Source organism: Mesoplodon densirostris, chromosome 13, assembly GCF_025265405.1.
Source record: "Mesoplodon densirostris isolate mMesDen1 chromosome 13, mMesDen1 primary haplotype, whole genome shotgun sequence".
Classification (NCBI taxonomy): Eukaryota; Metazoa; Chordata; class Mammalia; order Artiodactyla; family Ziphiidae; genus Mesoplodon; species Mesoplodon densirostris.
In genome coordinates this window covers 54,314,165-54,341,013 of record NC_082673.1, presented here as the reverse complement: position 1 = coordinate 54,341,013, position 26,849 = coordinate 54,314,165, and the positions used below count along the sequence as shown (strand labels likewise).

At 40.6% G+C, this 26,849-nt stretch overlaps 2 protein-coding genes across 4 annotated transcripts in view; both read left to right on the top strand.

Annotated features, from left to right (window-relative positions):
* Positions 1 to 11,253, top strand: part of MTERF3 (mitochondrial transcription termination factor 3) — a 28,700-nt gene extending 17,447 nt beyond the window's left edge. For both annotated transcript variants that reach the window (XM_060116067.1, XM_060116068.1), the window contains exons 7-8: positions 93 to 254; positions 10,974 to 11,253. In XM_060116067.1, coding sequence (XP_059972050.1) covers positions 93 to 254; positions 10,974 to 11,168 — 357 coding nt within the window. In that variant the 3' untranslated portion in view covers positions 11,169 to 11,253. The remainder of the gene's footprint in view (positions 1 to 92; positions 255 to 10,973) is intronic.
* A 4,643-nt stretch (positions 11,254 to 15,896) lies between these two features.
* Positions 15,897 to 20,454, top strand: LOC132500925 (cytochrome b-c1 complex subunit 7). 2 transcript variants are annotated; one of them, XM_060116291.1, is made up of 4 exons: positions 15,897 to 15,983; positions 18,478 to 18,549; positions 19,406 to 19,572; positions 20,244 to 20,454. In XM_060116291.1, the coding sequence occupies exons 1-4, from the start codon at positions 15,965 to 15,967 to the stop codon at positions 20,319 to 20,321; spliced, it is 336 nt and encodes a 111-aa protein (XP_059972274.1). In that variant the 5' UTR covers positions 15,897 to 15,964; the 3' UTR covers positions 20,322 to 20,454. The 2 variants fall into 2 exon arrangements, with proteins under 2 accessions (XP_059972274.1, XP_059972273.1); XM_060116290.1 differs by having other exon boundaries at positions 15,929 to 15,983; positions 18,419 to 18,549.
* Positions 20,455 to 26,849: the final 6,395 nt, after the last annotated feature.

Below are 26,849 nucleotides of genomic sequence, written 5' to 3'. Positions count from 1 at the left end.
CTCCAGATTTTAATGTCCTTATTTTAAATTTTGAAAGAATCGATGTGTCCTCTGGCATATTACCCAAATAACTATTTCTGTCTTTCTCTTAGGTTTATCGGCTTGAACTAGGTTTTAAACGTAATGAAATTCAACATATGATCACCAAAATCCCAAAGATGTTAACTGCAAATAAGAGGAAACTTACCGAGACTTTCGACTACGTGCACAACGTGATGCACATTCCACACCACATCATTGTCAAGTTCCCACAGGTGAGGAGCGCGTAGGTCGCTGTTCTGTAAGAGCTGTCATCGCCCTTCATCCAGAGCTGCTCTCCATGTGCACAGTCCGCTTGTGGAAACCCCTTGCTGTTTGTGAAGGAATAAGACCAAGTGCAGTAGAGCTCTGAGAGTCGTATTAAGGTCACATTTCTTTTTGCGCATCTTTTCAGCAAGACCACATCTAGCAAATGCAGTAGATGGATCACTTGTGAAAAGTTTATACCTTCTAGGGCATTCATGTACATCTCCAGAGGAGAAATGAGTGATGAATCTGTTTCCCTGTAGTTTGTAACCTAGTCCTCATTCTGCCTGTTGGAATCTAACATACTCTCTTGTGCTTTTCTCCCTTTAGATTTGAAATAGATCACTTCCCTTAAAGGTCCTTTCAATTCTAAATGTACTTTTCCATTCACAGTCTATCTAAATCCATTAGTTAACAAGCCATGTTATAATGATCTCCTACCAAAGCATAAAACCGTTCCAGTTAGCTATCATGCCAAAGCCATAATTATATTTTCTAAGCTAATTAGACTTTTTCCTGTTCTTTACTTGGTGAATGACATTATCTGCTTGTTCACAAGAATGTTAACGTTTTGAAAGCAGATCTTGTCTGATTTATACACTGCTGAATTCCCAGAGCCTGGAACTATAATGGGCCAATTAGTAGGCACTGGATAGATATTTGTTGAACACATGATTGACTGAATCTCATAAAAGTCATCCTTCTTTCCTGTTTGGCATGTGAATAGACACTCAGTGAGTATTCATTGGATAAATGAAAGATTGAATTTCATTAAAGTGATTCCTCTATTCCACTTGCCAAATGTGTTCCTGATGTAAAGGTGGGCAAAGAACTATGACTTTAATATAACTGTCAGAACTAGACTGCATTTGGTGCAGTTCCCTCACAGATAGTAGTGTTTATTTACCTGTCATACTTCACTCTGAATGGGCCCTTAATAGAGCATTTTTCTATTTCATCAAATGCATGAATATTCATTATAAAAAGTGTTAGAAGCCAACTGGTGAAAATTTGGCTTATAGAAACATTGTAAAGTAAGTAATCTTCAACTAAAAAGCAATGACAGTTTTCCACTGGGTTGATAGATCATTCAGTAACAGTAGAGCATGATAAGAGAATATGATTTGAGGACAGAAAAATCAATGAGTCACAGTCTGTATTCTTGTGGAACTCATAATCTAGTGTGGAAGACAAGTTTTTAAAATGTAATTGCTTTACATAATGTTAGAGTCTTAACAGATATTGTATACAGCTATTGATTTAATTTAGGAGAGGTAGGAAAATCATAGAAATAATAAGTTATTGATTGTTCATTTACTGTGTGCCAGCTCTGTCTTTACTGCTTTACTTGTATTAATTCATTTAATCTTCACAACAACCATATGAGGTAGGTACTGTTATTGTCCCTATTTTCCAAATGAAGAAATTATGCATAAAAAGATTCAGTAACTTGTCCAGGGGCCAGAGCCAGGATTAGAACTCTGGCAGTCAGTTTGAAAACCCATGCTCTTACCAAAGATATACTGCCACTCTAAGAAGTGACATTTGAGTTGTCAGTTGAATGAATTGGGTTTAACAGTGGACAGAAACTTTCCAAGTAGAGAAAACTATAAACTTGACTAGATGCATCAAAATCAGTTGTTTAAAAACACAGATTTTAGGCTCCCCAAATCCTAGCTTATGGGAAGCCTGGTTATAGACCTGTGGCTTCCATACTGGGAGGATTCTAAGATTCTTAGGGGTCTGGGTAGGATTGCTTTTAAAAAAAAAACCTCATTGGGAATTCCCTGGCGATCCAGTTGTTGAGACTCAGTGCTTTCACTGCTGGGGGCCTGGGTTTGATCCCTGGTCCGGGAACTAAGATCCCACCAGCTGCGTGGCACAGCCAAAAAGAAAAGAACGAAAACAGCAACAAAAAACCTCATTAATGGAAAACTACATTAACTGACAGTGAGGGAATGGATGTAGACTTAAAATTTTTGGCTGGAGCTTTAAAAACTTAGTGCTGTGAAACAGTTTTCTCATGCAGATAACAGTTCAGGTTGGTACATAATTTTATGATTAATTAAAAATTGGGAAACAATTATAACTTTAAAACTATGGTTAGTCGTTTCAAAGCAGTGACCATGGTACGCAAAGGATAACAAAAGCAGTAAGGGTAATGTACGTGAGGAAACCACTAGTTCAGGAAAGAGGCTATATTCAGGATCCCCTGAAACCTTGTTTCTCCTCTTTCCCTGTGGGTTTCTGTGAAGGCAGAGCTGGAGTCTATGTTAGGACAGGAGGCGATCAGTAATTCTTAAGTTAGGTTTTTTTTTGGTGTTTTTTGTTTGTTTTAATCCTTGAGAACTTAACGGATCATTGATAGGATGAAACTTTTCTGACATTGCAAAGTGGCCCCTGGTGGTCAACAACAACAAAAAAAGAGAGAAATTCAATCTGAGCCATGACTTTTGGACTTGAAAGATCACACAAATATGTGATAATAAAGTCACTTTGAACCACTGGGAAAGTAATATCTGGTCATAAGCTGTATAAGTGCTTCAAAGTTACTATATTTAGGAAATGGTTTGGGAGCTTCAGAATCATTTGTGGCCTTGTCCGTATGTTGTATGATAATTTTGTAAGCCGAGAGTCACTGGAAGCGTCATACTTCTAAAGAAATACATCTAAAAGCTTCTTACATCTTTTGACCAGTAATAACACGGTAATGGGAATTTAGTTACCAAAATGAAGGCAGAGCAGCACATAATTTGTTTCTGCAGAGGGAGTAAAAGTTGTTTTGTTCCCAAAGCAAGCCAATCCCACGTTGAGTTAGCACACTATATTTTTTTGGTCACTGTTCTCAAATTACTTTAGTTTTCAACAATTGTTTTTCATAGTGTCCTTTCCAAGTGATCTGTTATTATTTTGTCTCCACTCGAATATAAAGAAAGACTCCTGGAGGTTATGTGCCATGTGGAGTGTCCCCAGTGTATCTTGACATATAGTCAAGAGAGGGACCTGAGACCTAATACTGAATGTGGGTTCATTGGGCCTTGCCAGGGAGCCTCACAGATGTCTCTTCAGCTTAGGGCTCTATTTCAAGTCTGGCCCGATCTCCCAATTCTCCCTTCTTCCTTGCAGCTGGCTTTAGGGACTTAGCCTGCTTTTGACTCCCTTCTAAAGTTACTGTATTCACTCTATTCCTCAAGAGTTTAACCCCAAGGCAGGTTCCTTTGAACCCATGAAGTCCAGGTTCATTTCATTTTGATACTAGTCAGAGGGAGCAACAGGAATTAAGAAAGAAAGAAAGGAAAATAGGGAAGCTTCACAGATTATGAAATCTTACACAATTTTTGATGTCATAAACTTTGATCTCTGACTTTGTTTCTCCAACTTGGCAGGCAACAGAATCACTTGGAGGACTTGTGGGTCCCACTCTCAAAGTGTCTGATTTGGTAGCTTTGAGGTAGAGCCTGAGGATTTCCTTTTTTAAAAGCTCTCGTCTCCCTGGATTAGTCTGGTCTTTGCCTACAAGGTAGCCCTTTATTATTTTACAGCTGTTTTGCTTGTTAGTTTTGAGTCCCTTTTAAATCATAATTTCTTAGCAGAAGGCAAAGGGTTTTAAACCTCTAGCATTTATAATAATTTTTGGGTTTTTTTTTCTTTTTAACATCTTTATTGGAGTATAATTGCTTTACAATGGTGTGTTAGTTTCTGCTTTATAACAAAGTGAATCAGTTATACATATACATATCTCCCTCCCTCCCATCCTCCCTATCCCACCACTCTAGGTGGTCACAAAGCACTGAGCTGATCTCCCTGTGCTATGTGGCTGCTTCCCACTAGCTATCTGTTTTACGTTTGGTAGTGTATATATGCCCATGCCACTCTCTCACTTTGTACCAGCATACCCTTCCCCCTCCCAGTATCCTTAAGTCCATTCTCTAGTAGGTCTGTGTCTTTTTCCCCATCTTGCCCCCAGGTTCTTCATGACCTTTTTTTTAGATTCCATATATATGTGTTAGCATACGGTATTTGTTTTTCTCTTTCTGACTTACTTCACTCTGTAGGACAGACTCGAGGTCCATCCACCTCACTACAAATAACTCAGTTTCATTTCTTTTTATGGCTGAGTAATATTCCATTGTATATATGTGCCACATCCTCTTTATCCATTCATCTGTCAGTGGACACTTAGGTTGCTTCCATGTCCTGGCTATTGTAAATAGTGCTGTAGTGAACGTTGTGGTACATGACTCTTTTTGAATGATGGTTTTCTCAGGGTATATGCCCAGTAGTGGGATTGCTGGGTGGTATGGTAGTTCTATTTTTAGTTTTTTAAGGAACCTCCCTACTGTTCTCCATAGTGGCTGTATCAGTTTACATTCCCACCAACAGTGCAAGAGGGTTCCCTTTTCTCCACACCCTCTCCAGCATTTATTGTTTGTGGATTTTTTGATGATGGCCATTCTGAACGGTGTGAGGTGATACCTCATTGTAGTTTTGATTTGCATTTCTCTAATGATTAGTGATGTTGAGTATCTTTTCATGTGTTTGTTGGCAATCTGTATATCTTCTTTGGAGAAATGTCTATTTAGGTCTTCTGCCCATATGTGGATTGGGTTTGTTTTTTGATATTGAGCTGCATGAGCTGCTTGTATACTTTAGAGATTAATGCTTTGTCAGTTGCTTCATTTGCAAATATCTTCTCCCATTCTGAGTGTTGTCTTTTCATCTTGTTTATGGTTTCCTTTGCTGTGCAAAAGCTTTTAAGTTTCATTAGGTCCCATTTGTTTATTTTTGTTTTTATTTCCATTTCTCTAGGAGGTGGATCAAAACGGATCTTGCTGTGATTTATGTCATAGTGTTCTGCCTATGTTTTCCTCTAAGAGTTTGATAGTGTCTGGCCTTACATTTAGGTCTTTAATCCATTTTGAGTTTATATTTGTGCATGGTGTTAGGGAGTGTTCTAATTTCTTTCTTTTACATGTAGCTGTCCAGTTTTCCCAGCACCACTTATCGAAGAGGCTGTCTTTTCTCCACTGTATAGTCTTGCCGCCTTTATTAAAGATAAAATGATCATATGTGTGTGGGTTTATCTCTGAGCTTTCTATCCTGTTTTCTATTGATCTATATTTCTGTTTTTGTGCCAGTACCATACTATCTTGATTGCTGTAGCTTTGTAGTATAGTCTGAAGTCAGGGAGCCTGATTCCTCCAGCTCCATTTTTCTTTGTCAAGATTGTTTTGGCTATTTGGGGTCTTTTCTGTTTCCATACAAATTGTGCAATTTTTTGTTCCAGTTCTGTGAAAAATGCCATTGGTAGTTTGATAGGGATTGCATTGAATCTGTAGATTGCTTTGGGTAGTATAGTCCTCTTCACAATGTTGATTCTTCCAGCCCAGGAACAAGATGTTGATTCTCTCCATCCGTTTGTATCATTTTTAATTTCTTTCATCAGTGTCTTATAGTTTTCTGCATACAGGTCTTTTGTCTCCTTAGGTAGGTTTCTTCCTAGGTATTTTATTCTTTTTGTTGTAATGGTAAATGGGAGTGTTTCCTTAATTTCTCTTTCAGTTTTTTCATCATTAATGTATAGGAGTGGAAGAGATTTCTGTGCATTAATTTTGTATGCTGCTGCTCTACCAAATTCATTGATTAGCTCTAGTAGTTTTCTCATAGCATCTTTAGGATTCTCTATGAATAGTGTCACATCATCTGCAAACAGTGACAGCTTTACTTCTTTTTTTCTGATTTGGATTCCTTTTATTTCATTTTCTTCTCTGATTGCTGTGGCTAAAACTTCCAAAACTATGTTGAATAATAGTGGTGAGAGTGAGCAACCTTGTGTTGTTCCTGGTCTTAGAGAAAATGGTTTCAGTTTTTCACCATTGAGAACGATGTTGGCTGTGGGTCTGTCATATATGGCCTTTATTATGTTGAGGTAGGTTCCCTCTATGCCTAGTTTCTTGAGAGTTTTTCTCATAAATGGGTGTTGAATTTTGTCAAAAGCTATTTCTGCATGTACTGAGATTATCATATGGTTTTTATCCTTTGGTTTGTTAACATGGTGTATCACATTGATTGATTTGCGTATATTGAAGAATCCTTGCATTCCTGGGATAAACCCCACTTGATCATGGTGTATGATCCTTTTAATGTGCTGTTGGATTCTGTTTGCTAGTATTTTGTTGAGGATTTTTGCATCTATATTCATCAGAGATATTGGCCTATAGTTTTCTTTTTTTGTGACATCTTTGTCTGGTTTTGGTATCAGGGTGATGGTGGCCTCATAGAATGAGTTTGGGTGTGTTCCTCTCTCTGCTATATTTTGGAAGAGTTTGAGAAGGCTAGGCGTTAGCTCTTCTCTAAATGTTTGATAGAATTCGCCTGTGAAGCCATCTGGTCCTGGGCTTTTGTTTGTTGGAAGATTTTTAATCACAGCCTTAATTTCAGTGCTTGTGATTGGTCTGTATATATTTTCTATTTCTTCCTGGTTCAGTCTTGGAAGGTTGTGGTTTTCTAAGAATTTGTCCATTTCTTCCAGGTTGTCCATGTTATTGGCATATTGTTGTTTGTAGTAATCCCTCATGATCTTTTGTATTTTCGCAGTGTCAGTTTTTACTTCTCCTTTTTCATTTCTAATTCTATTGACTTGAGTCTAATCCCTTTTTTTATGGTTGAGTCTGGCTAATGGTTTATCAATTTCATTTATCTTCTCAAAGAACCAGCTTTTTGTTTTATTGATCTTTGCTATTGTTTCCTTCATTTCTTTTGCATTTATTTCTGATCTGATCTTTATGATTTCTTTCCTTCTGTTAACCTTGGGGTTTTTTTTGCTCTTCTTTCTCTATTTGCTTTAGGTGTAAGGTTAGGTTGTTTATTTGAGATTTTTCTTATTTCTTTAGGGAGGATTGTATTGCTATAAACTGCCCTCTTAGAACTGCTTTTGCTGCATCCCATAGGTTTTGGGTCATCGTGTTTTCATTGTCATTTGTTTCTAGGTATTTTTTGATTTCCTCTTTGATTTCTTCAGTGATCTTTGGTTATTTAGTAGTGTATTGTTTAGACTCCATGTGTTTGTATTTTTTACAGATTTTTTTTCCTGTGATTGATATCTAGTCTCATAGCATTGTGGTAGGAAAAGATACCTGATACAATTTTAATTATCTTAAATTTACCAAGGCTTGATTTGTGACCCAAGATATGATCTATCCTGGCGAGTGTTCCATGAGCACTTGAGAAGAAAGTGTATTCTGTCATTTGGATGGAATGTCCTATAAATATCAATTAAGTCCATCTTGTTTAATGTGTCATTAAAATTTGTGTTTCCTTATTTATTTTCATTTTGGATGATCTGTCCACTGGTGAAAGTGGGGTGTTAAAAGTCCCCTACTACTTTTGTGTTACTGTTGATTTCCCTTTTTATAGCTGTTAGCATTTGCCTTATGTATTGAGGTGCTCCTATGTTGGGTGCATAAATATTTACAATTGTTATATCTTCTTCTTGACTTGATCCCTTGATCATTATGTAGTGTCCTTCTTTGTCTCCTGTAATAGTGTTTATTTTAAAGTCTTTTTTGTCTGATATGAGAATTGCTCCTCCAGCTTTCTTTTGATTTCCATTTGCATGGAATATCTTTTTCCATCCCCTCACTTTCAGTCTGTATGTGTCCCTAGGTCTGACGTGGGTCTCTTGTAGACAGCATATGTACATGTCTTGTTTTTGGATCCCTTTAGCCAGTCTGTGTCTTTTGGTTGGAGCACTTAATCCATTTACATTTGAGGTAGTTATCAATATGTATGTTCCTATTACCATTTTCTTAATTGTCTTGGGTTTGTTTTTGTAGGTCTTTTCCTTCTCTTGTGTTTCCTGCCTAGAGAAATTCCTTTAACATTTGTTGTAAAATTGGTTTGGTGGTGCTGAGTTCTCTTAACTTCTGCTTATCTGTAAAGGTTTTAATTTCTCCGTGGAATCTGCATGAGATCCTTGCTGGTTAGAGTAATCTTGGTTGTAGGTTTTTCCCTTTCATCACTTTCAATATGTCCTGTCACTCCCTTCTGGCTTGCAGATTTTCTGCTGAAAAATCAGCTGTTAACCTTATGGGGATTCCCTTGTATGAAAATTTGTTGCTTTTCCCTTGCTGCTTTTAATATTTTTTCTTTGTATTTAATTTTTGATAGTTTGATTAATATGTGTCTCAGCATGTTTCTCTTTGGGTTTATCTGGTATGGTACTCTCTGTGCTTCCTGGACTTGACTGTCTATTTCCTTTCCCACGTTAAGGAAGTTTTTGACTATAATGTGTTCAAATATTTTCTTAGACCATTTCTTTTTCTCTTCTTCTTCTGGGACCCCTATAGTTCCAATGTTGGTGCGTTTAATGTTGTCCCAGAGGTCTCTGAGACTCTCCTCAATACTTTTCTTTCTCTTTTCTTTATTCTGCTCCCTGGTAGTTATTTCCACCACTTTATCTTCCAGCTCCCTTATCTGTTCTTCTGCCTCAGTTATTCTGCTATTGATTCCTTCTAGAGTATTTTTTTTTTTTTTTTTTTTTTTTTTTTGCTGTACGCGGGCCTCTCACTGCTGTGGCCTCTCCCGTTGCGGAGCACAGGCTCCGGACACACAGGCTCCGCGGCCATGGCTCGCGGGCCCAGCCGCTCCGCGGCATGTGGGATCTTCCGGGATCGGGGCACGAACCCGTGTCCCCTGCATCGGCAGGCGGACTCTCAACCACTGCGCCACCAGGGAAGCCCTAGAGTATTTTTAATTTCAGTAATTGTGTTGTTCATCACTGTTTGTTTGACCTTTAGTTCTTCTAGATCCTTGTTAAATGTTTCTTGTATTTTCTCCTTTCTGTTTCCAAGGTTTTGGATCATCTTTACTATCATTACTCTGAATTCTTTTTCAGGTAGGTTGCCTATTTCTTCTTCATCTATTTGGTCTTGTAGGTTTTTTCCTTGCTCCTTCCTCTGTAACATTTTTTTTGTTGCTTCTTTTTTGATGGGTGGTGCTGTATTCTTGTCTTACTGGTTGTTTGGCCTGAGATGTCCAGCACTGGAGTTTGCAGGCAGTTGGATAGAACTGGGTCTTGGTGCTGAGATGAGGACCTCTGGGAGGCCTCACTCCGATTGATATTCCCTGGGGTCTGAGGTTCTCTGGTAGTCTAGTGGTTTGGACTTGGAGCTCCCACCACAGGAGCTCCGGCCCTACCTCTAGCCTGGAAACCAAGATCCCGCAAGCTTAGCGGTGCAGAAAAAAAAAAAAAAAAAAAGGAAGAATGAAAGAAAACAAGGAGCAGTACAATATCAAAGAATAAAAAACAAAATAAGAAAGATAAAAAATATATTAGGAAAAATAAAACTATAATTGAAACTACTGCAACAAGGTAAAATAAAACTACAGCAGGAGAAAGATAAAAAAGGCAGGGGGGAGGGCAACAAGCCAAAAGGAGAGATCACTAACAAACCATAAAGAATAAAATGAAATTAGAAAAATAAAAAATTTATTAGGAAAATGAAAATATAAAAGAATCAACAACAATGAATCAACAAGGTAAAACAGAACCCCAGTCTAAAAGAGGAAAAAAGAAAAGAAAAAAGGAAAAATAAATAAAATAAAGCCTTGGCTATGGGGGTGGAGTTTGGGTGGGGGGTGGAACTTAGGCTCTGGTGGGGTTTGGGGGGCAGGACCCAGGCGGATGGGGGTGGTGACATTTGAGTGTGGGGCGGGGCCTCTGCTTAGGACCTGCGCAGTAGGGGGAGGCAGCACGTGGGAAGGAGGGCTGTGGAGTGTGGGCTTCCGGAGTTAGGAGGTAGGGCCCTGGGTGAGGGTGTGTGGGTTCAGTTTAGGCCCAGCTCATTGGAGGGGGTCTCCGAGTGTAGAGGTGGGGCCCTTTGTGGGGTGTAGGGGCGGGGCTTGGACTCTGCGCTTTAAGAGGGAGGCTCTGAGGGCAGAGGATTAGTCCTGGGAGCCCAGCAGGCTTCCCAGTGCCTAAGTGGACAAGGAAGGCACTGGCCTCTTCCCTTACGTTCTTCCACGCACCTCCCCCATCATCTACCCCAGGGTCTCCCCCGTCACCGCTGGACCCCTAACCGTGGGTGGGTCCCGCTGGGTATAGGAACTCCTCCCCTCCCCCAGCCACCCCTCAGAGGTGCCGGTCCAGGAGGTCCGGCCTTTACTTTTGCTCCCCCTTCCCTCCCTCCCACTCCCTCAGGACCCTTGCGGCTGGACCTCCTCGGTGGGCAGAGAGTCAGGCCCCGGATCTCAGCAGGTTCCTGGGGCCCAAGTGGGCGGGGGAGACCTGGCCACGCTCCCTTTTGATCCTCTGCCCTCCCAGTGGTTCCCCAATTTCCCCCTCCAGGTGTGGGATCCCTTCCCCTCCCCCAGCCGCCCCTCAGGGGCGCCAGTCCCGTCCTGCCTCCACTTCTCCTCCCCCTTCACTCCCCCCACGCCCCACGTCCTACCCGGTCGCTGGGTTTTCCTCCCGTCCCCTTAGGTGTCCGAGATCCCCACCAGTACCTGGTAGGTGCCCTAGTTGTGAGGAGACGCGAATTCCACATCCTCCTAGTGCGCCATCTTGACTCCGCCCCCTCGATTCTTTATATTTGTTAGCCTATTAAAATTTTTAGCCAGATAAACATTTTTATAGTTCATCTTTCAGTGCACAGTGTTTGTTAAAAACTTTTTTCTTTCTTTTCTAGGTATTTAATTCAAGGTTGTTTAAAGTCAAAGAAAGACATTTGTTTCTTGCCTATTTAGGAAGAGCACAGTATGATCCAGGAAAACCTAACTACATCTCTTTGGACAAATTGGTATCTGTGCCTGATGAAATATTTTGTGAAGAGATGGCCAAGGCCTCAGTACAGGACTTTGAAAAATTCTTAAAAACTCTTTAGTTTTTGATAGATGTTAAAATGTAATAATGTAAAGTGAATGTACATATGAATAAATATATTTTAAAATAAATACCTCAAACCTCAATTGATATCGGAAACAATTTCTTAATATTATAAATTTGGGGACACTTCTGATAGATGTTTCTTACATGTTCCTGGTAAGTTAATTCGTCTTTGGCTCAATCAATTCCTTCTTGGGAAGGAGAGAATTAACATATAGCAAGCTTAGAGAAAGAGAGTCCGTTTACTAGGCTGGTGTGTTGTCCTTCTGGTGAAGATGAGAACAGTAGAAGATTTTCCTTTTTATTTTCAAAGTCTTTTAAAGTGGTTTCATCACAAGACAGCTGTATTTTCTTTGAAGTGTTAGGAGTTTCTGGGGCAGGCTATATTATCCATCTAATATCTACTACTCACTTAGATTATGCTACAGAACACATTCGATTTGGGATTATCTACACTGTTATATTTCTGAGCAAAGATAGTCAAAGTTGCCCACAGTTGGCTACTGAGAATCAGGAAAGGAAAAGGGATAGGGAGGAAAGTTGTTTGAAGGTGAGCATTGAGACATAGTAAAAGGCCATAACTAACCTTTGACTTTTTGCCAGTGTGTAAAGATTTGAAGCATGAATACTTTTTTTGTTTTTTCCATTTACCATTTAAGCATGTAATCCTGGGCAAATGATTTAACCCATGTGTCTGATTCTTTATTTGTAAGATGAGGCATCCTGGCTTCACTTATCTGCCTTAGGATCACGAGATTGAGTAGACTGTTAACACTGGTGGCCCCCAAGGAGCCACACTCCTACGTGTGGCTATTGAGTTGCTCCTATGTTGGCTGCATAGGAGCTATGGCTGCACACTCCACACTACAGCGCTCGCACTGTAGCGCCCTCCCACGCTGACTCAGCCGGTGCACTCTGCCTCGTGGGACACTTGTGCATCTGTGCTTCTCCTCTTGGAACCCTGAGCCAGGATGGAAAGAGGTCTGGTGACTCCTGGAGAAATGAGGTGGAACAAGACTCCTGACCAAACCTCAGCGATTCCGGCTCTGCCGCCTGGGCACCACGTAAGGGAGTGAAGAGGCCGACTTGGATATTCCAGCCTCAGCAGATACCACACAGAGCAGAGCTACCCGGCCGACTTCAGAACTTGGAGAAACAAAGTGTTTTACACCACTAACTTTGGGGGAAGTTTGTGTGCATTGGGGTTTCGTGTGCTGGATATCCTGAAACCTTGTGAGAAACTAAATTCATAATTGGTCAGGGCCTTCCTGTTGGCGTATTTTTTTCATTCGCTCAACAGACATTTGAGTTCCTAGAATACAGTGTTGAGTGTGGCATGGATATGTGCCTTCATGGAGTTCTCTAATGGATGAGATCAATAAACAGGGAACAAGGAAGAAGGTTCAGTCAGGAGGCAAAGCATGGAACCATCCTGCTTAGTCTTTCTATGGCTCAGAACCTCATTTTTCCTTTATTAACAACCCACTCAGAACAGGCTAGCTGTGCTGCTGTAATGAACAGCCCTAAAACCCCAGAAGTTTTTATTTCATACATGTCCAACTTGGGGCCAAAAAATTTCTGTTCCACGTCATCTGAGTGGCAGAGGTTGATGGAACTTCCACCATGTCTGAAATGTAGCCAGTCTATGGAAGGGGAAAGGAATGTGAAAAACTGCTCTTAAAAATGTCTCACTGGTCTTCCCTGGTGGCGCAGTGGTTGAGAGTCCGCCTGCCGATGCAGGGGACACGGGTTCGTGCCCCGGTCCGGGAAGATCCCACATGCCACGGAGCGGCTGGGCCCGTGAGCCATGGCCGCCGAGCCTGCGCGTCCAGAGCCTGTGCTCCGCAACGGGAGAGGCCACAACAGTGAGAGGCCCGCGTACCGCAAAAAAAAAAAAAAAAAAAAAAAAAAGTCTCACTTTTTTCTTGGCCAAAGCATCACGTGGCCATGCCTAGCTTTAAGGGGGCAGAGAAGTGCAATCCTGCCATATGCCAGAAGGAAAACCAAAAATAATTTTTGAATCAACACTAATGGCTACCAGCAAACATCTAGGCTCTCTAGGCTTAATGCCTGTAGGAGCTGGATTTTGTGACACTCCTGGGTATAATCCCTTGACAAGGTCTTCCTTTTCTTGTCACCTTCACCCTGTAACCAGAAAACTGAAACTTGAAGGGTAAGTAGGGAGGGAGAAGAGTTTCCTGGGTACTTCCTTTTTATTTAATTTAATAATTTCTTAAAAATTTATTTATTTTGGCCGCGTGGGGTCTTCGTTGCTGCGCGCGGGCTTTCTCTAGTTGCAGCGAGCGGGGGCTCCTCTTTGTTGCACCGCGCAGGCTTCTCATTGTGGTGGCTTGTTGTAGAGCACGGGCTCTAGGCACGTGAGCTTCAGTAGTTGTGGCACTCGGGCTCAGTAGTTGTGGCTCACAGGCTTTAGAGAGCAGGCTCAGTAGTTGTGGCTCACAGGCTTTAGAGTGCAGGCTCAGTAGTTGTGGTGCACGGGCTTAGCTGCTCTGCGGCATGTGGGATGTTCCTGGACCAGGGCTCGAGCCCATGTCCCCTGCACTGGCAGGTGGATTCTTCACCACTGCGCCACCAGGGAAGTCCCTACTGAGTACTTCTTGTAAGATGATGTGCCAACTTACAAATGTACTGCATTTCTTCATATCTTCCAACTTCACTTTGGCTAGTGTAGTCTGAGAACAGCCATTCATCACTTTTTAGTACTGCGTATAGCGCTGAATAATATTGAGAATTTGTGGTGACACAGAGAAAAAGAAAACGGCAGAAGGCAACAGAATTTTAGAATTGGAATGTGACTAAGACCATTAAATGTACTGCATTTCTTCATATCTTCCAACTTCACTTTGGCTAGTGTAGTCTGAGAACAGCCATTCATCACTTTTTAGTACTGCATATAGCGCTGAATAATATTGAGAATTTGTGGTGACAGAGAAAAAGAAAAAGGCAGAAGGCAACAGAATTTTAGAATTGGAATGTGACTAAGACCATTAAACCTTTTGGATTTACAATTAGATTTACAATTAGCCATTCTATACTGTCCCAGGTCTCAGCTTAGGATGGAAGAAAACAAGTAGATATTGGTGGGTAGTTGCTCTGGATTGAATTGTGACCCCCCCACCCCCAAATTCATGTAATGAAGCTCTAACCCCCAATGTAATGGCATTTGGATGGGGCCTTTGAGAGATAATACAGGTTTAGATAAAGTCATAAAGGTGGGGCTTTCATGATGGTATTAGTGTCCTTGTAAGGGACACAAAAGAGCTTGCTCTCTCTCTACCATGGGAGGACACAGTAAGAAGGCAGCCCTCTACAAGCCACAGGGAAAGAGTTCTCAACTAAAACTGACCATGCTGGCATCTTGATCTTATGCTTCTAACCTCCAGAACTGTGAGAAAATAAATTTGTTTTTTAAGCTACTCAGTCTGCGGTATTTTGTTACCATAGACTGAGCTGACCCAGACAGTAGTGGTTGCAGAAGTTCATCAGTAACTGCATAAGCATCAGCCATCCTAACTTGGATTGTTTTCTGTCCCTAGAGTGTTTTTTTTTTCCAGCTTTTAAATCTCTTTAATACACCTGGAGTTTATTTTGATATAGAGTGTAAAGAGGGAGTCTGACTTGTCCCCTCTCCCTGCCTCACCCACTAACCAATTATTTTGTTCTGCATCCTTTAGTAAAATTCTCCTCCCTCAACAATTTGTGATATTGCTGTCCCTAGGTGTTTTTTTGTTTGTTTGTTTGTTTTTTTGCGGTATGCGGGCCTCTCACTGTTGTGGCCTCTCCTGTTAAGGAGCACAGGCTCCGGACGCGCAGGCTCAGCGGCCATGGCTCACGGGCCCAGCCGCTCCGAGGCATGCGGGATCTTCCCGGACCGGGGCACGAACCCGTGTCCCCTGCATCGGCAGGCGACTCTCAACCACTGCGCCACCAGGGAAGCCCTGTCCCTAGGTTTTTATACTTAGACTTAACATGTTGGGACTGAGACCTTAAAAATGTACTTTTACCTTAAAATTGCATTTGAATTCTGCTATACATCTCAGATTTAATTAAAAAAATTTTTTTCAACTAACCTTCCACTATAATGGCTTGAGGTAGAACTTCACCTGGAGAAACAAGGTGAGAGAGGGTTAGTGTCTCCTGGATTAGTGGTGTAGCATATAGCCCTAGAATTAAGGAGTGCCGAAGTTTTATCTGGATTCTCAGATTCTGGAAGATGAATCCGGATTCTTCCTAGCTTGTGTGCCCTTGGACAATTTATGCAACCTTTCTGAGCCTCAGTTTCCTCTTCTCTACAACGGGTACAATCATAGTATTTATCTTATAGGTTTAGAATTAAATAAAAATATGTCCATAAAACGCTTAGAGTGTTGCTTGTCACAAAGGGCGCAATTTATACTGCCCAAGCTCTTAGAGCTCGTCAGCAACAGAACCAGGCTGAAGACCGGGTGTCCAAATTCTTTGCCCAGTGTTTTTTCCATCTTGTCACATGGAATGCCTCTTGGAACCAGGGGCGGGTCCAAGCCTATGGGATTGCTGTAATTCTTGCGGAGAGGGGCGCGGGGCAGGTGCCAACGCCGGCCGCCAGAACTGCGCCTGCGCCTGCGCCTGCTCTCTCTCTCTCTCTCTCTCTCTCTCTCTCTCTCTCTCTCTCTCTCCCTCCCCCCCACCCCACCCCCGCCCCTCCTCGCGACGTTGACGTAACACGCCTGCGCACTGGGCCTTGCGCGACCTCTAGGACTTACCCAACAGGCGACGCTTCTGTCTCGGGTTAAAATGGCGAGTAGGCCTGCCGGTAAGTGAGCGGTGTCCTGCTTGGCGGGTATCGCCGTGCTCAACCTTTTATTCTCGCAGCAACTTGCTCTTCTTCCTCTGCTCTCTCTAAATGGCCAGGTTTGCGGCAAAAGGGAAGGCGGCCTTGGCCTCACCCCCTTGCTGTCTCCAGGCCCGGCTTGTTTGGGGATGGGAACCGCTGTTGGTGAAGGTGCCCGCGGTGGCTCCCACAGCCCTGGCGTTCCGGCCTTCTAGAGCTCGGCAGTCCTTCCCCTCGGCCTTAGAAGAGTTCAGGGGTACCAGGAGATAATTAGTGGCTGACTTTCAACCCAAGTGAACTGAGTGCTTACTGTGAACCAAGCGCTGTCATGTGCGTTATTAGCTCGATAAACTCTCCTGCCAGTGCGAGGTAGATGGTGCTAGTTTCCCTTTTCGGCTGGTAAAATAACTGAGGCGAAGTGACTGGAGGAAATAGGATTGGAAATCTCAATCTCGTTCCACCTCTCTCGCTTCTCAAACTGGGAATTAGAGGCAGCTGAGCAAGGGTTACAGCGAAACTTCAGTTTAACCTTGGCTTATCTGGAAGGTCAACTTGATCTGTGGATTTGGAGAAATTTGTATTTATTCCAGGCACTGGAACAAATGTATTTATTATGGAATAGGATGCAGAGATTACCGGAATACTTAAAACAGAACGTGAAAAAAGTAGTTTTTCCTGTGTGTGGGTTTTTTTTTTTTTTTTTTTTTTGTCAATCCCTGCCCTCTGGCGGTGTAAATTGGAATAGCTTTAAAAAATGTTGGTTCCTTTTTCCCTGCCCCCAGCAACTGTGAAGCTATTAGGAAACATCAGATTGCCAGAAAAATTCGTTAACCTAAATGACATTGAGCTTTTGGGGAGTGGGGGAGAAATTTAAGAATTCATTATTTCATTAACTTGACAAATACTGTAGGCGTTCTGCTTCTGCCCTGTGTTTGGAAACTAGATAGACCTGGCCTCAGCCCTATTACTAGCTGCCTTTGATCTTGGATGGGATAATTTATGTAAGCCTTATTCCTCTTCTGCAAGGATAGGCGTGTTGTAAATAACTCTAGCTAATGGTGGTAAAGCAAATAGTGCCTGGCACACAGTGCGTGTTCAATGAATAGGAATCATTATTACCATCACTGGTAAATATGTTTACAAATAATTTGTCTCCTATAAGTATGTTTGTATATTGTTGACTCTTTGGTAGTTGTTTTTCCAGAAGTAACGTTATACATGGTGCTTCATTTCCAAGGAGATTACCAAAGCTGTGATGTACTAAGGAGGGGTAAAAGGAGAGTTTGTTTTCCTTCTTTGGTAAGGGACTGGCCCTAAGACAAAACTTTAAAAGAAAATTTAAACTTGCTATACCTCCCCTTCTGTACCACACGTCTCCTGTAAACATCAGGCACTATCATGTTGCCCTTAGGTCCTACTGGGTAACCCATCCTGCTCAGCCCTGTTCCCCAGAGAGTTTTAACATTACCTATTTTTCCTCATCCATTTTCAAATATCCATTCCCTCAGTGGAAAGTTAGCTGCTTCGGAGTAGGAAAATGTGCTTCTTTTACTAGTCCATATTAATATTAAATGACTGACTAATGGTATCAAAACCCTCGCAGAAATACATATATTTTTAAAGAGAGTAGCCAAGTGAAATAAAGGTAATGTAGAATAAAAATTTTGGAGGATGGGGGGTCATTTAGATTTGCCAGTGTATGCTGAAATCTCATCTTTTCATGCAACTCCAACTCCCTTGAAAAGTTTACAGTTACTTCCTATAACCTATTTCTGAAACTACAAATGATGGAGAAGTTCCCAGTTTCTTTTTCATCCCCCACCCCTCAATTCTGATGGTAGCAGGGGGACAAAAAGGAATGGGATGCTTGACTTTGAGAAGCTGGAGTGCCCCTCCGTATCCACAGGTTCCACATTCGAGGATCCAGCCAACCTCCTGATGGAAAATATTTGGGAAAAAAGTTCCACAAAGTTTAAAAAAGCAAAACTTGAATTTGTTGCTCTCAGGCAACTATTTACATAGCATTTACTTCGGATTTACAACTATTCACATAGCATTTACATTGTATTAAGTATTATAAGTAATCCAGAGATTATTTAAAGTATACAGGAAGATGTGCTTAGGTTATATGCAAACACTACACCATTTTATATAGGGGACTTGAGCCTCTCGGATTTTGATATCTGAGGGGGGTTGGTCCTGGAATCAATCCCCTGAGGATATCGAGGGACTGTTATTGTACCTACAGATCTTTATTACATTAAGTGTTTGAGTTTATCCTTTTTTCCCCATGACTTAATTGCCCAATTTTTTTACTTGCAATACTTTTGCTCATAGATAAAATAAGCTATTTTTATCTACAATATATAGGGTATATGCTTTTAAAAGAAATTCCTTCCTGTGTTTGCATTTTTTAGCTGGTTGCTTATGTACTATATAAGTGAATTGTTAGCAGTTAACAGTGTGACAATATCAGTTGCAGCATCAAGCAAATGGCTGGATGGTATTCGAAAATGGTATTACAATGCTGCCGGGTTCAATAAACTGGGTGAGTATTTGTGCTTTCTTCTGTTTTTTTTTGTTTTTTTTCTTTTTCTGAGAGTAGTGCTTTTGCAAGATTTATCATGGATCCCAAAAATACGTTAACTAATTGCACCTGTGTACATTAGAAATCTTAAAATTAGGTCACCTTTTATTGTTAAATCCATTTCCTTTTTATTATTATGAGAAGAGAGGGGTGGAATTGTCTCAAATGTATGAGCTGGAAATTATTTATGTTCTTGAAATATGGTAGCAGAACATTTTCCTTATTATATGTTCCCTCTCTCAACTCCTCCGCTTAGCATTTTAAAATTTAAGTTGTATGAACTTTCAAAGTAGAGATTTTTCAAATGTTAAAATTGTCTGACATCTTTACAATTACTTGATGCCTGAACTATTTTTTAGAACTTTATACTTTGCCATGAACTTCATATTTTGTAATTGAAGCATGAGGGAAGCACCATTAAATGTTACTGGTTCCTTAGTACACTATCATTTTAAGATTCTTTAATACTTTGATCTCAGAATTAAAGTATAAGAAAGTAGAGATATAGTCTATTGATATGTATTTTAAAAAGTAGACATTTTAAATGCTTTTAAAATTGCTATAGATAAAATGTGAATTTTGTGGTAGTAGATTTTAAAAGACTCATATTGTTTCCACAGTACCATTTAAGAAATAATCCATTAAGTAACCCATTATTGTGTGTGAAATGCATTGAGTTTCCATGATACCTAACTCTTCATATTACACCGAAGTTAAGTTAATGACTTAGGTTATAAGTCATAATTTTACTCATTTTTTAGAAATTCCTTATTTTTGAGATGCATATTCAATCTTACTCTCTTGTGTTTTATCATAGGCTTAATGCGAGATGATACAATATATGAGAATGACGATGTAAAAGAAGCCATAAGACGGCTTCCTGAGAACCTTTATAACGACAGGGTGTTTCGCATTAAGAGAGCACTGGACCTGACCATGAGGCAACAGATCTTGCCTAAAGAGCAGTGGACAAAATATGAGGAGGTAGAACAGCTCTTTTGTATCTGATAATGTTGGCCATGAAGGATTGAGTATTAGAAACAGAGAACACATTCGTTTGTGTAGTGCTTTAGAGTTCTTAAAGTTGTGTCAAATCAAAATCCTTATGACAATCTGGTGAGGTTAGTAGAGCAAGTGTTAGGTTAGAGGTAAACACACTGAGACTTAGAGATGAAGTGACTTCCAGAATCATTAAGCAGGCCGCTGCTATAGAGATCCAGGACTAGAATCCAGGTCTTCTGCCTCCCAGGCCATTGTTCTCCCTCTACACTCTGCTTTCTGCTCGGATGAAAAAATGGTGGTGTTCGTGTGATCGGCCCATTGAGTGGCCTTCTAGCTCCTGGGAAGGATGCTGCGAAGCAGACCCTCACCCCTTGAACTGCATTGAAACTAGGCCAAAGCTTGTAGACTCTCATTCCTTTTTCTTTTCTGACAGACTTCTCTCTAATGACCTATCAGAGTAGCTTATTACAATATCTTTATGGGTTTTTACATTTTAGAAAAGCAGGCAGTTTTTAGTCTGCTTGAGAATATATTTTCTTAAGTTGGAAATTAATTTTGATAGATTTCTTTTGTTGTTTAAGACCTATTGAGTATTGGGGGTATATCAGTATGTAATGGTAGCATATAATATTTTTCTTTTATTCATTCTTTAGGATAAATTCTACCTTGAACCATATCTGAAAGAGGTTATTCGGGAAAGAAAAGAGAGAGAAGAATGGGCAAAGAAATAATCATGTAGTCTAATTCTGGATGCAGCTGTCCTAAAGTATTTTTATGAAGTTGGTTAAACCTGAAATGTACAATGTAGAACTATCTGGGCTGTAAATGTATTACTTTAAATAAATCTCTATTATAATTGTTGGAGTTATGGAATTCTAAACCTTATTCTGAATAACTACTGAATTTACTTATCTGTTACAGTTTTTTCCAAACTTGTAAGATATTTTTTCAGTTAGTGGTTAACTGCCTCCTGGAGCCCAGAGAAGCCACTTGAATCAGTTTAAGTAGAATGGTCACATCTGGATTGTTAGCAAGATACTTAGAAGCCCCAACAGGGCTTCCCTTGCAAGGATGGAATAGAGCAAGAAACAAGCACCAGTGAGTTTAGTTTACCTGAAGCAAACAGCACAAGCAGATTGGCTCTCAGACTTCAAAAGTTACTGAATGAAAGGAGAGAGGATTCACCCCTTAGTTTGCTAGGATTGGGAAACAGCCTTTTTTCAACCACTGTTTTCCAAATATAATTGCTTTTGCATCCTATCTTTAAAAAAAAATTATGTATACAGCCCCAATATGAGTCTGTGTAAGTGATATGTATGCGCTTCTGTGCTAATATGTGTATTAGAAAATAAAAAACAGACATTAGAAAAATAGTCAAAAATATAAAGACAGATCATACTTTCTTCCCAGATCCCAGTGACTTTCCACTTTGGAAATGATTATTAAAGTCTATAATAAGTGTTGGATAGTGATAATATTTAAAAGTTTTAAGGCTATAGTCTAATTTTTTAATATAAATTAGAACCATTCAATAATGTCATCATTCCCACCCCTAAATTCTAAAAAGCTTTTTTTGTTGGAAGTGAGAACATGGAGCCACAATGAGTGGGGAGGGAGCTGTGTGGAACCTGCAGTCTACACAGTGTCCCACAAGCCACTGCTGTGTGTGGTGGGGACGTCTGATTGGGGTCTTACCTTGAAGAACAAAGCAACAGAATGTGAAAAACAAGTTTTGTGTTATAGAGAGATACTGCAGGTTCAGTTCTAGACCACCACAATAAAGCAAATGCCAAAATAAAGTGAGTCACTTGAAGTTTTTGGTTTCCCATTGCATATAAAAGTTACGTTTATAACTGTGCAATTAAGTGTACAGTAGCATTGTGTCTAAAAAACCAATGTATACCTTCGGCAAGTTGTAGTAACATCAAAAATCACTGATCACCATAACAAGCACAATAATAATAATACAGTTTGAAATATTTCGAGAACTGCCAAAATGTGACAGAGACATGAGGTTCCAAATGCTGTTGGGAAAATGGCACCAATAGACTTGCTGGATACAGCGCTGCCGCAAACCTTCAATTTGTAAAAACCACGATATCTGTGAAGCCCAATAAAAGGAGGTATGTCTGTAGTTAAAATTCCTAAAACAGAATCAAAAGTGGGTATATACATTTGGCATGTATTTTTTCCACAGACTGTGATAAGATTTTGACAAACACGTTTGACTTTTGCAATGTGTACATAGTGTCTTTAAAAGTTTGCTAAAATATTAGGAAGCCTCATTAAATTCCCTAAGAGCCTATCTTCTCTGATGCTCGAAACATCTATCCTGAAGTCATTCTTGTCAGTTTTTTGGGGTCTGTCCAAGTTGCCTAGATCCTCATTTGATAATGGTTTTGATCATGATAAGAGCAGTTCTTTAACATGTTTAGTATTTTTGTAAGATTTGTGATTTTACTTTGTAATCTGAATTACACTTTTGGAGCAGTATTGCAAATCACAGAGAAACAGGAAGATGTAGGTAGATGCTCATGTTAAGGGACTGTTCGCTTAAGGGTCTGTTGATTTACTTCTGTCATGATGCTTCCCTATTAGACCTAACTAGGTAACTAAGATAAATTGTCAGACAACCAAGGACCTCCCAGTGTTTCAGTGCTCCAATTTCTTTCTTTTCTCAGATCTTTTCAAATAAATTTGAATCCCATACATTGCTGCTGGCTCATCATCCTGTAGACAGAATAGTAGAATTAGAGCCAATTCTGGGTTAGACGGCCCAGATCTGAATCCATTCACTTACCGGGTAATTTTAGGAATATGGTTTAACCTCTCTGTGGCTCAGTTTCCTCAGCCCTAAAATGGGCTAATGATAACCTACTTTAAGGGTTGTTGTGAAAATTAACTGACTTCCTTGTATGTCAAGCTCTTAGAACAGTTCTTGGCACACAGTAAGCACTATTCTGACTTGCTAAAAGATTCAGTAATAAGAATAAAAACTGGGCCAAAGCCCAAAGTTCCTATAGCCGTAATAATTCTCTATTCACAAACGATGGTATCTTGTTAATATAGGCATCCCCATTGCGTGACTTTGAAAAGAACCAAAATAGAATTTAAAGGTTAGGTAAGCATAAAACCTTAACCAAATCCTTGACAGCCTGGTGGGTGAAATGCAAATGGGTTTACCTATTTGAGCAACGTGAATATTAGGAACCACAGTAACAGAGATGAATGCAGTTAAAGGGTGAATGAGACATACAACAGGAAAAAGGTCCCTTTATTAGAATGAGGTACTCAATTCAGCCACTAGGTGGTGATACACTACAACTTTCCTACTTAGAGGTGCACTGCACCAGCACTTCTGTAGATTTGTCCATTCTCTGCCCCCACCAACTCCTTCCCTTTCATTTTTCAAGTTGACAACACCTTAGAGGTTTATGGCCATCAGGAGGATTTACTACTAAGCTATATACTGATGTAATGAAATCTAATATATGCTGTGCAATGAATTATGAGATGTTACTTAGTTTCAGGATTTTATTACTTCAATCGGTTTTGACCGTATTTCCTTTTATATGATTGCTCACTCGTTAAACATACCAGATGACTGTATAAGGAACACCTAATAAAGCCTATAGATGTTAAAATATATATGTTTTATTTGCCATAATTTGTTTAAATTCTGGTTATACTGGTATTCATATTAAAAGCCGTAACGTTAGAATCTGAGATCTCAGGTCGGATGGTGCCTCTGAATTGTATTTTGCTAAGAAATTTCATTTCAATTGAGCAGGGAAGAACTGAATCATTACAAGGTTGTTAATTTTTAGCATAGATTCCAGAAAGCTTGTTAATATTTGAGTAGCTTATGTATTATGACAAACTATTTTAGATGTTATTCTGAATTCTGACTATATCTCTTCTACAGTTGAAAGAATGTATTATTTGTTTAGCTTTGTATTTCAATACATTTGCCTATTTTTGCATAAAATGCCAAAAATGTAATTTCAAAATAAATCCCCGTGAAACTTCTGGTAACATTATTCAATTGAATCATCATTCTATTAGTATTCTAACTATTTTAAAGAAAATTTTATACATATATATGAAATTGTATTTATAAGTCAAACAAAAAAAAAGATAACTATTTGTTTTACAAGAGTCAGCTTTTAATTCCTTTCTTATGCATGCATTTAAAGTATGGTTTGCCACTAAACTAGAAACTCAGATCTGATGACAACAGTTTAGGCAAGTCATCCTTTAAAGGCTCGGGCTCCTCAGCTATAAAATGAAGTGGTTTATGAAATGAGTCGTTAATTCAGGACCAAAACATCCTGGGTCTGTATTTTTAATTTATCCAATTATTGTTAGGATGAACTAAATCAACTTTGTACCAGGCACTGTTCATATGTGGTCCCTTTTTTTCTTTTTTTTTTTTTGCGGTATGTGGGCCTCTCACTGCTGTGGCCTCTCCCGTTGCGGAGCAGAGCCTCTGGACGCGCAGGCTCAGCGGCCATGGCTCACAGGCCCAGCCGCTCCACGGCATGTGGGATCTTCCCAGACCGGGGCACGAGCCCACGTCCCCTGCATCGGCAGGCGGACTCTCAACCACTGCACCACCAGGGAAGCCCCATATGTGGTCCCTTTTAATCCTCCCTGCAACCTTCTGGAATAGATATAATTACACCTATTGTACGGAATAAGAAACTGGGCTTGTTCATTATATGTATATTTTTTGGTGTGTGCTTTTTATGTTTCATGCTAGGCAGAAGCTAGGTGTACGATAGGGTTTCTGAACATTGGCGCTATTGACATTTGGGCTGGGTAGTTCTTTGTTGTGGCGGCTTTCCTGTACATTGTAGGGTGTTTAGCAGCATCCTGGTTTTCCCCCAGTTATGACTGTCAAAAATGTCTCCAGACATTTTTGGCTAAATGTCCCCCTGGGGGACAGAATTGCCTCCAGTTGAAAACCACCAGTACAAGGGATACAGAGAGAGAAACCAAGATGGTGGAGAGTGATATGTAAATAGGTATGTAAACATGTAAATATATGTAAACAAATGTGTAAATTATCTGTAAGCCTATATACACTGGGTGTTATGGAAACATGGAGAAGGGAAAACTAACTCAACTTGGCAGGTGATCAGAGAAGACCCTCTTGACTACTGAGCTAATTCCAAAAGAGTAAGCAAAGCCAGCGAAGCCAAGCAGAGGGAAATCAGCAGGAAATGCTCAGAGGCAGGGAAGTGCAGGCATATGCCTAGGGAAGACTGGGTAGTTTCACATTGATGGAGTGGCATATGTCAACTGGGAGGTGGGGAAATGAAACTTGGAAGGTATATGCCACATTGAGATGCTTGCACTTTGTGAGCAGGAAAGTGTTTGAACAGATTCTAGCCAGTAAAAATTCCCAGAATTTTCAAGTTGGGTTAAGGAAGATTAATTTTAAAGTTTCTCAATACTGAGCTGCCAATTTGCTTTTCAAGACTGTAATAATTTATACTCCTCTAAGCAATTCACGAGGGCTCTTTTCAATGCACCCCTGCCTGCACTGAGTATTCTCATTAAGAACAATCTTTGTGAATTTGGTTGGAGAAAGGGTTTCTTGTTTAAATTTGCATTTCTTGGACTGAGTAGTTAAACATTTTTCCATATGCTGTTATCAGGTTGTTTTTCCTCCTTAATCAATCTTGTTCATGTCCTTTGCCTATGTGTCTTTTTTTATTTTCTCAGCATTTTCCTTATTTGTTTAGTTTTCTTCTTAGTTCCTCCCTCTCCCCCCAATTTGGGTCAGTTCTTATCTATTTGTATAAGACCTTTATATATTTAGACAGCACTCCTTTTACTTAAATTTGCTGAAATGATATTTTCTTATTTCGTTGTTTGAATTTTGTTTTGGTTATTTTTTGATGCCTTTTCAACTTTGTTCATGGTGGTTTTTGTCAAATGGAAGTTTCCAATTTTTATGTAGTACAATCTATCAGTCTTCTCCTCTGTGATTTTGCCTTTATGGGCATGTTTGAGAAGTCCTCCCTTTACTCCATGGTTATATAAATATCCAGCGAGGTTTTCATCCAGTACTTTTAGCTATAAGAAGTAAAACCATAAATCTTTAATCCCTATGGAATTAGGTATATGGTGTGAGCAGAGTATATTTTTGAGAGATACTAGGAGGTCCAGTTGGCAAGGCTGGTTGATCAATTACACGTGTAGGGGGTGGAGGCGGGAAGTAGAGAGGAAGGTGAGGAGGGGACCCACTAAGGGGGATCCCTTGAGGATGCAGGCTGGTGATCAGCCCCTTCTGTGGGCTTGTCATTCTGTCAGATTGTTCGCTGTGCTGGGCATTCCAGATCCACTCTCTGCACACCTCCATCCCCCTCTGAGCCCCAGGGGCTGACCTGTATGGATTGCACCAACGGACACCCTTGCCCTCTGGCTTCCAGCTTGGGCTTGGCCAATGAGAAGTCACCTGCAGAAGAGGGCAGACAAGCAGAGAGACTAGGGTATGTATTCCCCCAGCCCACCCCGGCTACAGGTTGGCAGTCCCTCAGGACTCCTACAGCATTCTCCCTCCCACACCCATAACCCTGCCTGCCCTTTGTTACTAGTTCCTACGTTGAATGTTCCTTGGTTGCAGGAACCTGAAGGCAACCCAGAACCTTGACTCACACAGACAGAGCTGGGCTCTACCCCTCAACCCTAGGTAGTTGGGGGTTTCCCATGGGAGCACCAAGGGCTGCGGAACTGGTTTGTGGTTTGTCCCTGGGAAACCTTACAAGCTTGCTTCTTTGAGGCTGGCTAATTCATGGCCCAGAGTCAGCCTCCAAGAGGCCACGCCAGTTCCTGCCGAAGGCAGTGTCTCCCACCACCCCCACCTCTCTGCCTCTACGCCTGATGGATCTGCTTCCAATCAGAGACTTGCTCTCCGACACAATTTAATTCAGGGAAATGCCAGTGCTGAAAAGATGCTGTATGACAGAAAACAGAAGGTTCGCGCATCCTGACATGCTGCTGCACTGTCATTCTGGGCAAGCTCTTTCCTCTTGTTTAACTCCCTCTTCCCCAAACGCACTCTGCAAAGTTCTACCTCTGATCTTTGTCCCTCCTGTTCCCTGTATCCTGGGATGCCACTCGCAACCCTCACCATTCTCTCCTCTTGCCCATATTCTAGCTTTACTTTAAGGCAAAAATTAAATTCTACTTACTTGGAGAAGCCCTCTCTGATCCCCAGACACTTGACATTTTCTATTTTCTTGGAATTC

What these genes read in the sequence shown, in the direction of transcription:
- LOC132500925 (XM_060116290.1), top strand. Translation starts at nt 18,429, where the DNA reads ATGTACTATATAAGTGAATTGTTAGCAGTTAACAGTGTGACAATATCA. An exon ending in TGCCGGGTTCAATAAACTGG is followed by an intron (nt 18,550 to 19,405) that starts GTGAGTATTTGT and finishes GTTTTATCATAG; the next exon opens with GCTTAATGCGAGATGATACA. An exon ending in AGTGGACAAAATATGAGGAG is followed by an intron (nt 19,573 to 20,243) that starts GTAGAACAGCTC and finishes TTCATTCTTTAG; the next exon opens with GATAAATTCTACCTTGAACC.